The sequence below is a fragment of the Crinia signifera genome, chromosome 11, assembly GCF_055691185.1.
Source record: "Crinia signifera chromosome 11, ASM5569118v1, whole genome shotgun sequence".
Taxonomy (NCBI): domain Eukaryota; kingdom Metazoa; phylum Chordata; class Amphibia; order Anura; family Myobatrachidae; genus Crinia; species Crinia signifera.
In genome coordinates this window covers 117479607-117493178 of record NC_139227.1, presented here as the reverse complement: position 1 = coordinate 117493178, position 13572 = coordinate 117479607, and the positions used below count along the sequence as shown (strand labels likewise).

The following is a 13572-nucleotide window of genomic DNA, read 5'->3' as shown; positions in this document are numbered from 1 at the left end:
AGAGAGAGAGAGAGAGAGAGTACCAGCTAACCAGCTTCTAAATCCATGTCAAAGGCTGTGTTTGAAAAAAATGTCAGGAGGTTGGTTGGTTGGTATAGCTTATCTCAATCCTCTCTGAGGCTTTAGTACATGGGTCTTCAAACTGTGGCCCTCCAGATGTGGAACTACATGTCCCAGCATGCCCTGACATTTTTGACATGCTCTTATAGGAAAAAATGTGGCAATGCATGCGGGGACATGTAGTTTCACAACATCTGAAGGGCCGCAGTTTGAAGACCCATGCTTTAGTACATCTGTTCCTGACTTGAACTGCCAAAATACTAGATTTCAGATCTTACGAAGCCCATAAATCTACAGATCGATTGTCAGATTGGGCTGGTTGGAACAAAAACCTGGAAGTATCTGAATGACAGTTTGGCAGTTTTCCAGCATTTCAAAGCAAATGGTCAACTGTCATTTGCTTTCATCCATTACCAGGATTTTGTTCCAACCAGCCAGATCTGACAATCGATCTGTAGATGTATGGCCAGCTTTACTTAACTCTATCTTACAACATGTGGCCAGCTTTACTTAACTCTATCTCACAACATCTACTGATGTTCTTCTGACCTGGCTTGCTAAATGTCCTGCATTTTGCCTGACCGCTTTGCTTGAACCACCCGTGTTGACCTTGGCTAATGACCTCACTGCTATCTGCATAATCCTCGGCTAGACTCTTCGATAGCACTATAGCACTTAGAACCAGTGGAGTATTCTGAGTATACTGAAGCCCAAATGCCCTTACTGGGCTCCCTGGTGAACGCCACCAGCACCTTGTTCTAGGTATAACATTTTTTAGCTGCTACTAAAGAATCCACTATCACAAACTCTGATTATGACATACGGGAAAGCAAAATACTAGGGTTATATTTACTAAGAAGGGAGGGTTATAAAAGATGAGATGTTGCCCATAGTAACCAATCAGATTCTACTTCTTATTTATTTATTTATCACCTTATCAAAAGATAATAGTTAGAATCTGATTGGTTGCTATGGGAAACATGTATGTATAGATATACACTGGAGCAAACTCAGGCCAAAATTTTACATGCGGCTAAATCGGAATGGCATATTGGCCAGACAGTTCAGCGTGTACTCTCCAGTTTGAGCGCTCTCCCGGTGCATTCAATACTTTCTGGTCGACCTTGCTGCGGGCGTTATTGCATGCGACGCTGCGCAGTGCAATGAAGGACAAGGTATGAGCGATCATTCTTTCCATTTCATCGTTCTACTGTGTACCCTGGATATGATATATTGGCTTGCTAGCTGGCATATTGTTCAGGTACATACCATTCGGTTCTGTACCATACGTTCGAGGGGCCAAACTGGCCCAAATAAGGGTGGAAGAAAACTTGGAGCAGCAACAATTACCAGCCATATGCGTTTCGTTGTTGTATTATAGGTCTTCTTCAGAGGGCAACTGTAATATGGGATCAGGACCATAGCTTTACATAGGGTCATCATTCATAACATAATTACCTTAATAGTTTCAGCATAGAACAATGAACACACACACACGGGCTAATGCAAATACACATATTTAGGTCCATGAACACCGTGAAGATGCAATTATAACGACTTGGGTCTATTTCTGAATCGGCCTCTAAGTGGGGCTACAGTGATAAAGCTGTGACATATTGGGGGCTTCCATCTCTGTATATCTGATTTTACTATTGTCATTGCTGGTAATGTTCATTTATGTCATCACCATGGTCTCCGAGTGCAGTGTGTGGACTGAGGCCGCTCTATGAACAGAAAAAAATACAGGACAACTCCGAGCATGAGCTCCTGGATTCCTACATCCAAGGACGGGTTGTTAACGGAGAGGAGGCCAAGCATGGTAGTGCACCATGGTAGGAGATCTGGTTTCACTAACACATTCTTAATAACTGGAGTCTGATGTATGAATATAGATAAGCTTTACTGACTTCAAGAATGAACTTGGCTTATAAGTTGACAATAGCTGTATGTCTATGATCAAGTGGTGTGAGTGAAGGCCTATGGGTCACAATGTAGACCCTCAGCCATACTCTCACAGAATGTCCAGACCTGCCCTATTCGGGGGTCTCTTCAGGTCTCCCTAGAGTAGAACATCCTCTGAGATTGGCCCATTTCCCAAAGGCTTTGCAGCACAATTCTCTGTGGTTTGTGTCATCAAGGTCCAGCTACTGCTGCGCAATGCCACAAACAAAATGACCGCAGTATAGGGATGGCCATTGAAGGTTGCCATCGATGGCAATACTACAACCAGCCATTGATGGTAACAAACTATGTAATGGGTAACCATTGATAGTTTTAGCTATCGATGGCCATCCATTTTATTTGACTGACTGGCCCATGGGCCAATAAGAAAGTGGGGGTGTGGCTTCAGGGGTTGTCGGGGGACAGACCTATGCGTAATGTCCCGGCACCTTGAAAAAAATTGGTTCTGCTGTGCCACTGATGTAGGGAAACCATCTGGTTTTCCCTTATCGATGGGAAAAGTATTCAACATGTCATGAATCATTGATGGCCATCCCAACGCAATCTACAGCGCCACGTAACCTGTACGTGAGTCTTCTCTTCTAGCATCTCCCAGAGGCCCTGGTAAAGAGCCAGCAACAATGTTCCCATCTAGGGCCTAGCTAAAGTCATTGATGTTGTATTATTACTTTGTATGCCTTGTAACTGTTCATTACTGTACACAGGCAGGTGATGCTGTTTAAGAGAAGTCCTCAGGAGTTGCTGTGTGGGGCCAGTCTAATAAGTGATCGTTGGGTGCTGACCGCTGCCCACTGCATCTTCTACCCTCCGTGGGATAAGAATTTCACAGTTGACGACCTTCTGGTGCGGATAGGAAAACACTATCGTACAAAGTAAGAGAACAGCCTTTTTCATCACTATATGTTATACAGGCCCATTGGCCACCAATTATACAGCTCCATTTACCAATCATGTTCCCACTAAATTGTGTGATACGATGGCTACCAGCTATCACTTTGCAATAATTGATGGTTCGTACATGTGCACATTACCTGAGCTACGTAGACATCTTTTGGGTATCTGTGGCGGCACAGAAGCAGCCAGTCATCGGAAAGCTGCATCCAATGGCTAGATGGGCCAAGTGGTTCCAGGGCAGACTAGATGGGCCAAGTGGTTCCAGGGGCAGACTAGATGGGCCAAGTGGTTTTTATCTGCCGTCAAATTCTATGGCTGCCAACCATTAAATACACAGAATTTGATATAATTATTTACTTCCATTGAATCAAGATCCTTGATGGTTGCTAGACATTTGGGTTCTGATGTCCATCCCTTGTACCATACCGCTCCTGGGGGTGGGGTGTGTAAAGCGAACCTGGGATTTCTGACCACAGACTTCCCAGGAGCTCACAAGGGGGCAGATGTATTAAGCTTTAAAAAGAGATAAACCTCAGGGTGATACAGAATGATAAATCTCCAGCCAATCAGCTCCTACCTTTCATGTTATATGTTTGAAAATGGCAGTTAGGAGCTGGTTATTTATTACTCTTTATCACCCTTAGGGTTACTCTTTTTAAGGCCTAATACATCTGCACCAGTATGTCATATTGCTGCAACAAAATCATAGACTCTGTATGGGGAAAATGTACAGTACTAGATGGGAGTTCTAGTTTACATGGGATGTTGCTATAGGCAACCAGATACGATCTATTATCTTCAAGAAGGTGCTAAACAAATAAGTAGATTCTGATTGGTTGTCTATAGCAACACCCCACGTGAAATAGAAATCCATTCTTAGTAAATGTTCAACTGAGACTAATTGTCACTGAGCAAATTAGTTGTTAGTAGTGATTCCAGCCATGGAGAGGAGGGAGTTCTGGCAACTGGAAGCCCTCCCTGAGTGTGCCACTGAATTACTTCTTTTCTGTTGATTTTAAAATGTCACTTTTTTTAAATGACTCATTTTAATAAATTGTCAATCTGACATCTTTAATACTAATACTTATAATAATCAGTTTATAGTAAATATTAAAGTTGGCTGTTTTTTTTTTTTACTATCCATGTAGGTACGAGACGGGAAAAGAGAAAATTCTGCAGCTAGAACGCATTATTGTACATTCCAAATACAACTGGAAAGAAAACCTTGACCGCGATATTGCACTTATGCAACTGAAAAAGCCTCTTACCTTCTCCAGCTATATCCATCCCATCTGCCTGCCCACCCTGGAGATCGCACAGAGGTAGGAGGCCGTCCTGCAATCAGACAGGGCCTTGGTCAAAGCAGCAAATGTCCTTCAAATTCTGACTTCGCTTCAAGTCACCGGTGTGTGGTCCTTCTACTCTCTGACACAAATGGTCTATTTACAGGTTAGAGCATTCAGGACACAAAGGTAGAGTTACCGGATGGGGGAACCTTAAGGAATCATGGACCACAGGTGGTCCACAGCTGCCCCAGGTTTTGCAGCAGATAAACCTTCCGCTTGTCGAGCAGGAGAAGTGCAAAGCCTCCACCAAGATAAAAGTAACAGATAACATGTTCTGCGCAGGTACACAAGTGGATTTTCTGGATACAGAGCATTTTAGTTATGTATATTGAAGCTATGCTATATACATCTTTACATTTTGTAATGATCCCTGTTTTACATATTCAGAATTTCCATTCTCTCTTCCCCGTGCTTTGACTTGCTAGATACGCACAGATTGGCAGCGGTCAGTGACGTCACTATGGGTGGTGGCACCCAGAACCTTTGGTGTGCGCAAAAAAAAAAAAGGGCATGGTCTCTTAACCGCAAAGCTTAGACCCTCGTGTGTGACATTTTGGGGGCATTACCCCTGTTCTCATCACCCCGGGGGCTTGCCCGGTGCTCCGGCAGCTGCCAGCCTCTTCCAGGTCTCTATGCACCATGTGCCTGCTCTGTTACACCACGAGGGGGGGGTCAAAATAGGGGTGCAGCTTTGCTATTTTGATGTCACTCGGTAAAGCCCCTTCTTGTTAGAGACGCCAAGGGCAGTGGTAGTGCTGACAAGTGTCTTTGTGTGTTGTAAGTTTCCTCTTCAATAACGGTGTAACCTCTGTGTAATGGACTGCACACACCAATGTCCATTATATCAATTATAGGTTACAGTCCTGAGGACGACACAAGAGGCGATGCCTGCGAAGGGGACAGCGGAGGTCCCTTTGTCATGAAGGTAAGGATTAAGGACTAGAATGTGACACTCGGTGTGTGTAGCGCGCCAAATGTAAGGGAAAGCCTGAAATGACTAGATCGCTGTCACTCACTTTCCATGTGATCTAGGAGTCACTATTTCAAGTGACTTAAAGGCAGGTAGGTAATGTAACAAAGCAATGAGGAAGGTGAGTCAGATGCTTGGTTGCATAGGGAGAGGTATCAGTAGCAGAAAGAAGAAAGTAATAATCCACTGTATATGACATTGGTACGACCTCACCTAGAGTATTGTGTTCAGTTCTGGAGGCCATATCTCCAGAAGGATATAAATACATTAGAGATTGTACAAAGAAGGGCAACTAAAATGGTGCATGGCCTACATCACAAAACGTACCAGGAAAGACTAAAAGATCTTAATATGTATACTTTAGAGCAGAGAAGGGAAAGGGGGACATGATAGAAACATTCAAATATATCAAGGGTTATAACAAGGTACAGGTGGGAGACATTCTTCACAGGAAGAGGAGCAACAGAACACGAGGACATGCACTGACACTGGGGGGAGGAAGGTGCAGGTGGGAGACATTAGTCACAGGAAGAGGAGCAGCAGAACATGAGGACATGCACTGACACTAGAGGGAGGAAGGTACAGGTGGGAGACATTCTTCACAGGAAGAGGAGCAGCAGAACACGAGGACATGCACTGACACTAGGGGGAGGAAGGTACAGGTGGGAGACATTAGTCACAGGAAGAGGAGCAGCAGAACACGAGGACATGCACTGACACTAGAGGGAGGAAGGTACAGGTGGGAGACATTAGTCACAGGAAGAGGAGCAGCAGAACACGAGGACATGCACTGACACTAGAGGGAGGAAGGTGCAGGTGGGAGACATTCTTCACAGGAAGAGGAGCAGCAGAACACGAGGACATGCACTGACACTAGAGGGAGGAAGGTATAGGTGGGAGACATTAGTCACAGGAAGAGGAGCAGCAGAACACGAGGACACGCACTGACACTGGAGGGAGGAAGGTACAGGTGGGAGACATTCTTCACAGGAAGAGGAGCAACAGAACACGAGGACATGCACTGACACTAGGGGGAGGAAGGTACAGGTGGGAGACATTCTTCACAGGAAGAGGAGCAGCAGAACATGAGGACATGCACTGACACTAGGGGGAGTAAGGTACAGGTGGGAGACATTCTTCACAGGAAGAGGAGCAACAGAACACGAGGACATGCACTGACACTAGGGGAAGGAAGGTACAGGTGGGAGACATTCTTCACAGGAAGAGGAGCAGCAGAACACGAGGACATGCACTGACACTGGGGGGAGGAAGATTCAGGGGAAATGTGAGGAAGAATTACTTCACAGAAAGAGTAGTAGATGAGTGGAATAGCCTCCCATCAGAGGTGGTAGAGGCAAATACAGTAGTACAATTTAAACATGCTTGGGACAGGCATATGAATATCCTTACAAAGAAATAAGGATTAAAAAGGGTTGAGATTACCTGAAGGGTTAAAAAAAAAAAAAAAAAGGGGGGCATACTAGATGGGCCAAATGGTTCTTATCTGCCGTCACATTCTATGTTTCTATGTGACGCTGACAGTTTGTGGCCTTTTTTATATAGTGTTATGATTTACACAGTCCCTTCTCATCTTCACTTGATTACATCCAAATTCATTTCATCTCTGCATCTGAGCAGTCAGGTTGTTTAACCCTTTGAGTGTCAACATCTGTGGCGGTGGCGCTCTCATTTGTTATATAAATTCAAATTGTAAAAAAATATATATTTCCCAAGAATCATTAGATCATTACGATGAATAAAAAAGGTTTGCCTGGCAATTTTTACACCTATTTATACAAATTCACTTTGCAATCAAATGGTTAATATCCTATTTCATTAATAAAGTGACATCTCTCCTTTTTCCCATCCTGTAAGTGTCATTATTAAAAATAAATGCTTCAGCGCTTCCCCCTATTTAATATATTGAAATGAATCAGCAGATTGGTCAACATCCAATGTTTTTGGTAAGAAAACTTCTTTGGGTGGTGTGCTGGTTTCACACCAAGACCAGTTATATTAACCCTCAAACTTAGGGCACTTGATACCAGTATGGGTCATTGGATTGACCACTGAAGGTCGACAAGTCTTACTATAGGCATTTGATACATTTCTTCTCTAAGTAACCTTTCCCTAAAAGCCCTTTAAGCTGGGAACACACTACCAAGGCTTCATGATAAAGTTCATTGAGCACAAAAATAGTGAATTCTCAAGATTTTTATTTGATGTTAATTACTGGCCAATTTAATTACCTGACATTTCCGAGCACAAAAAAAAAACAAAAACACACGGGAACCAGGTGTCAATTATCTAGGTGACATACCACAGCTAATTGAATAGCTCTTTAATTTACAAAAACTCAGTAAAAAGAAAAACAAACATAATAGCCAAAAATTATGCTGGATTTGCACCTTTTCTAAGGGGTTATTATTTTTAATTGGTTCTAAATGACTCAACCCCTACTATACCCCTTTCACACTACCCACCTGGCTGGGCCATTTTGCAGGTGCAGCCCGACCCCCAATTCACCCTAAAACCCGGGAGTTTCCTGAAAAACCTGGGTTTTTCTGTGGTGTGAAAGGGTCAACCCGGGTCTTAAAATCCATGTCGCCGACCCAGAATTTAAGACCCGGTCTGACCTTTCCATACCACAGAGAAACCTGGGTTTTTCATCAAATTCCCAGGTTGAAAAGCTTTAACCCGGTAATTTTCTGATGGCGTGAAAGGGGTATTAGGTAGTACCACAGTGCTCCTATGTCTATGACCCCACCTTGGCACTTACCACCTGCAGAACTGTAACCTCACTGAGACCATAAGAGACGATCCCGAAGGGCTTGGGACACGTTTGCTGACAAACCAGATTTTGCTATAACCAAGGTCTTAGCCAAATAAAAGCTTTTTGCAGCACCTTCAATGAATGTTTTATTGGAAAGCTCCCTTGTTCACATTTGGTGGCTCTCCGACTAACGAGGACTGCATGCCTAATTACAAAGCCTCTTCTCTTCCTAGGACCCAATAACCGGCCGCTGGTTCCAAATGGGAATTGTGTCATGGGGTGAAGGATGCGACCGCGATGGGAAGTATGGTTTCTACGCAAATGTGCGCCGACTGCGGAAGTGGATTATGAAATCCATAGAGAATTAGAGGATCTGCCACACCATTGACCACCAAGAAACTTCTGATTGTATTCCAACTCAACGCAAACAAGTAGTCTTTATGCATGTCAATAAAATGGTTAAAACACTTCCTCTGACTTTGTGTCCTAACAATGAGAACAGTATATAAATGGTCTCTTGGTATGGACAAGTGGCTCTGCCAGAATTATTCCTGATTGGTTCTCTTCTTAGAACTAGTTGATTTGAAAGGATGAACGAATTACTGGCAATGTTACTTGTAGTTCTCCAGAGCTCGGGCCTCAATGAGCCAACAAATGTTTGTTGTAACTGATTTGTACAAAACCATGAATTTGTAATTAAAAGTAAAATATTTTATGTTTCTAGAAACCTTTATTGAGTGCCTAACAAATTACCAGGACAATGTAAATACAATTATATATACAAACAAACACACACACACACACACACACACACACACACACACACACACACACACCTACCTAAGAGGGTCAGGACACACACACTTTTAGAAGTGTACAGATATCAGTATCAGGCATTCAAATGAATGTACTGAAGTGGTTCCCAAACATGGTCCTTAAGGCACCCAACAGTCCATGTTGTAAGGATATCCATTGATAAATCAGTTTTTTGTGCTTGATGTACTAATTACATCACCTGTGCTCATGCCTGGGTATCTTTAAAACCAGGTGCGTACACATTGGACAATATTTTGGCCCAACAATATATCAATGCACCAATCTGTATGTACAGGTGATCCGCCAACCCTCCATATAGCTGCCGGCAATTTACTACTCAGTGGGAAGATGCGTGCATGAAAAAGCACCAGCCCATTTGTGAAGTCAGTCCTGACTGATCAGGCAGCGTGTATGGAGAACACGATGCCCAATCCGTGTACAGATCTATCTGAATATCAATTGATCTGCAGATATATCAACTAGTGTGTACCCATCTTTAGGGTTCCTTGAGGACCACATTTGGGACCCTATGATGTACTGGGACCAATTCATCTACGAATGAGATGTAGCAGCTATGTGTGTTACTGAATAAGGTGTGCGGTTATTACCATCTCTCGCCGATACCACATTCAGACAGCGGCGGCCCAATATCCCGGCATTTGAAGCGTCGGGTTATTCAGCCACGTGCGGTCAGACCCCCTTCACACAGAAGAGCAAATCTCTGGGTCTAACATTTAGACTGGGCAATTTGCTTAATTACACAGGGTTTTTGCCTGTGTGAAAGGGTCAACCTGTATCCTAAACCCCAGGCCTCCAACCCTAGTCATTTGCAGGGTCGGAGACCCAGAGTTCCGGATTGACCCTGTCACACAGAAAAAGGACCCGTGTATTTCATGAAATTCCTGGTGGGACTGCTTCACCCGGTAATTTAATTTTCTGTGTGAAAGGGGTATAATATAACAAACAGCCCTCCTTGCCCACCTGGTTATGAGAATACTCCTTTTTCACACTTGAGACGATTTCAAACCAGAGCCAGCGCTAGTTTATTAAATATCGGGGGACCCCCCCACCCTTTTTAACGCGACCGTCAAAAGCACTGCACTTAATGATCTGCGCAGAGTCTCTGCAGCACCTGCTGCTCACAGGCAGCTTACACACTTCAGACACTGCTGAACACTCAAACGAAACACAACTGCACGCACTATCGGAACGCACTATTTTGGTAAGCAGTCTGAATATGGGAGTTCTCCCATCATAGTAAACTCTTCCAAATAATCCTCTAACCCTGTATAAGAAAACAAATTCTGAAAAATAGACTCCAAAAAGAGCAGATATTTAAATGAGTGAAGTTTTTATTGTAATGGCCCATTAGAACGTAGATGGCAGACGTAGGACTCAGCGCTGGAGTTAGCAGCTAGGTGGAGGTACAAGGCCTTTGTAGATTAGTTACTGTAATGTACAGATCAAAAAACCACTGGAGCAACTGAAGACGCATCATTTACAATGCACTCACTTATTTCAAACTTTATTTACAAAAACATTGTTCATGCCATGCCTTGCCTTACGATTCCATACAGAATCAGCGATCCACTGCTTTATCTTAAATTAAAAGCATGTTCAAAAAAAAAAAAAAAAAAAGCCACAGAACTACAAATATAAGAGCAGAGGAAAAACAATTAAAACCGGACAAAAGTGGAGATCAAGAGCATTAGAGGGGTTAGGTATAGAACATGTAGACAGTCTGTACACTAAAACAACGAGGGGGAGCTAGAACGGCGATGTATATACAAATATTCAGCCACGTATGTTGCTCTCCCTCCTGAGAACAAAGAATACACAGTATGATACAGAAAACAATAGTTTACAATAGGCCTAGACGCAGCCGCTGAGCCGTCAGAGGAGACTCCTAGACGTAGTACAGGAAACCACAATAGGTAATGGAAGCGTTCACTTCCGACTGCTTTTTATTCGTTCAAGTCTCTTTTTCAAGTCGTCAATGTTGGCCGTGGAGGCCGAGGAAGAGGTGGTACTGGCGTGTGTCTGGTTGGAGTCTAGATCCAAGTGCTGGAACTGCTCGCGGGACTCTCGGAGCTGAGAGAGCTTGCTGTGGAGCATGTCTGTCGAGGACACCACTGATGGGGTGGTGGTCTTGGAGAGCAAGGAACTCAGTGGAGGCCGCTCGTCCTGCTGGGTCGGACGAAGAACATTTGGTTACTTGACAACTGGATCACACCGTCCACACTAAAGGCAACATGTGACTAGAGCCTTCCTACAGAAAACTTAGACCTTATCCAACTAGTAAGGAGATCCATAGGAGACTACAGAGACCACCACATCAAGGGGGTATGCAATGCTCCGTCGCTATTCCCGATGGGGGAAATAGCGGCGGGTCCCTATTCTTTACCGACAGCATTGAATCAGGATCACGGCAGAACGAGCCCGACTTCAGAAGCGGTCGGGCCTGTTCTGCCGATAACTGCCGTGGATTGTTGCGATCTCGGCCGCAGATAGACAATCCACAGCAGTTTACGCGGACACGCCCATTTTTTGCCAATTGGCAGGCGGGACATTGAATCTTACCTGCCGATTGCTGTCGGGCAAAACGTAAACAGGCCTGGATCACGGCTGTTGGCAGGGATAGACAGCTGTAATACGGGATTGCATAACCCCCCTAAGAGTCCACGTTGACGGGAAGGCTACCTTACGAGAGACTTCCATTCATGGTTTCTACTTACTCACTCAATGGTTTACATCAGGCATGTCCAATCTGTGGCCCTCTAGCTGTTGTGAAACTACACATCCCAGCATGCTCTGTCATAGTTTTAGCATCAGAATAACTCATGTCGACATTTTGACTGCCGACCTAATGCTTGTATCGACCCTATGACACATACCCCTTCGGAGTTTATAGAACTCTGGGGCACGGATGGCTGAAAGCTGCGTACCTTTGAAAAGTCATCCAGTCGAAACGCATGTTGGGCATTTGCAGTGCGTTACTACTGTAGCTAATGTCACGTGTCCTGCAGCACCAGTGCCAGGGACCAGAGAGCTTTACGTACATGGCCAGGCTTAGCTGCCCTAAGGATAGTGGCCGCATGTAACGTTGTGCCGATTATACATATACTGAACTACGTTATAGAGTCCTTCCGCTAGGGAACACCGGCGGTGCACAGGACCGCAGAGGGTTCCTCATTCTCAGCCCGTGATGGTTTTGCCTCTTACTTTGTGCAATTCAGCTTAATCAGCTGTAACTGAACAGTAACAACATTTTTAAACATAGAAAATAGTGTTAAAATTCTCACTAATTTTCACTAGAAATTACCATGTTACCACCCCCCCACGCATTTAGGTACAGTCTAAGCACTAAACCACCAATTACCTTGGCGTTGTCGAGCCCACACCTCTGGCGCAGTATTTTCAACCTTTCCAGGTAGACCGAAGGCCCGACCTCCTCTCCATTAGTGTTGGTCACTGGAGCAGTAGCAGTGGTGACTACTGGGAGCATATTGATATCAGTCCCATGTGGTGTAATACCTGAGGGGGGAACCGCAAGATTTAGATTACGAATTGCTTATGGACATTTGCCTGTATGATGGCGAGAAAGCAAAACTTGGGGCCAGATGTATCAAGCTTCAAAAAGTGGAGAGTGATAAACCACCAGCCAATTGGATCCTGACATTGATTTCAAATCCAACCTGTAACATAGCAGGTAGGAGCTGATTGGCTGTCTGTTGATCACTCTGTTATCACTTTTTGAAGCTTGATACACATCTGGCCCTTAAAAAAACCCACTACATTTCTTTACCTGTAGATGACGCAATGCGGCTCTTCCCTTCTCTCTCCATCTCAATGAGTCGGAGGCCACGTTCCACGTAGCTCTGGAAGAACTGGGAGGAATTTTTGAGGAACGGTTCAATGTCTGCATCAGAGTATTTCTTCTTGTACTCGTACAGCTCAGCCAGACCCTATGAAGAGTTATGGGACCCGATGAGACCCTAGGTAACAGGATGGGACAATACTGCGTGGGGAAAGGCGTCACGTACTGACCTCCTTTGTGTTTTCTTTAGATCCGATCTTCTTGAAAATCTCGGCAAGGAAGTCGCTGACATTTGCTTTCGAAGCCTTCTCCTCCTTGGAAGGGGTTGGTGAAGTAAAACAAGAAGGATAGATATGAAATCTACTCAACCAAGTCTACACATTGCCGACACAAGTGCTATGCACCAGCGATCGAACTAGATTGTCGAACTTCATACAGTCGACCAAATGTCCGTATCCCTTTCATACATCTAGGATTACTCACATTCTATGTCGCAGAACATACCATTAAACGGGAAAAGCCCAAAAGGTGGACAAGTGCAGGTGTTGCCCATAACAGTCCAATCAGGGTGGTAGATCCTGGGATTTCACCCGCAAAAGTCCGGGATTTCAATCCCATGCGCAGTCTAATGCCGGGCAGCCTCTGCGCACCGACTGTTCCCGACCCCAGCATGCGCAGCACTACTAGGTCATAGGTCACGTTGTGCAGGCCGCACCGCCACCGCTGGAACACTTAATCCTAACGACTGCTCCCAGTGGCACATAAAAGATGTCACACGCGCCCGGCATAAAACCCGGCAACTTTCTCCTCCTCGCTGCCCCGCCGCAATGCTGCCGTCTGCGCCGCTCCCCCATGTGTGGGATGGAGCCAATTTTCTCATTCGGGATGCCAATCCCAGGATTGAGCATTTTTCAATTCTGATTCCCGAGACTGA

The 13572-nt window shown here is 44.7% G+C and overlaps 2 protein-coding genes across 13 annotated transcripts in view; one reads left to right on the top strand and one right to left on the bottom strand.

Annotated features, from left to right (window-relative positions):
• The window catches only part of F2 (coagulation factor II, thrombin), a 36922-nt gene extending 28447 nt beyond the window's left edge, over positions 1 to 8475 (top strand). The window contains exons 9-14 of one of the 2 annotated variants that reach the window (XM_083164469.1): positions 1766 to 1892; positions 2727 to 2894; positions 4065 to 4238; positions 4366 to 4544; positions 5117 to 5187; positions 8239 to 8475. In XM_083164469.1, coding sequence (XP_083020595.1) covers positions 1766 to 1892; positions 2727 to 2894; positions 4065 to 4238; positions 4366 to 4544; positions 5117 to 5187; positions 8239 to 8373 — 854 coding nt within the window. In that variant the 3' untranslated portion in view covers positions 8374 to 8475. Of the gene's footprint in view, positions 1 to 1765; positions 1893 to 2726; positions 2895 to 4064; positions 4239 to 4365; positions 4581 to 5116; positions 5188 to 8238 lie in introns of both variants that reach the window. The other variant, XM_083164468.1, reaches the window with a different exon arrangement.
• A 1680-nt stretch (positions 8476 to 10155) lies between these two features.
• CKAP5 (cytoskeleton associated protein 5) overlaps positions 10156 to 13572 on the bottom strand; it is a 37140-nt gene continuing 33723 nt past the window's right edge. For 10 of the 11 annotated variants that reach the window (XM_083164457.1, XM_083164464.1, XM_083164462.1 and 7 more), the window contains 4 exons: positions 12869 to 12952; positions 12627 to 12786; positions 12201 to 12355; positions 10156 to 11008 (listed from right to left, as the gene is read on the bottom strand). In XM_083164457.1, the coding sequence (XP_083020583.1) occupies positions 10769 to 11008; positions 12201 to 12355; positions 12627 to 12786; positions 12869 to 12952 (639 nt within the window). In that variant the 3' untranslated portion in view covers positions 10156 to 10768. The remainder of the gene's footprint in view (positions 11009 to 12200; positions 12356 to 12626; positions 12787 to 12868; positions 12953 to 13572) is intronic. The other variant, XM_083164463.1, reaches the window with a different exon arrangement.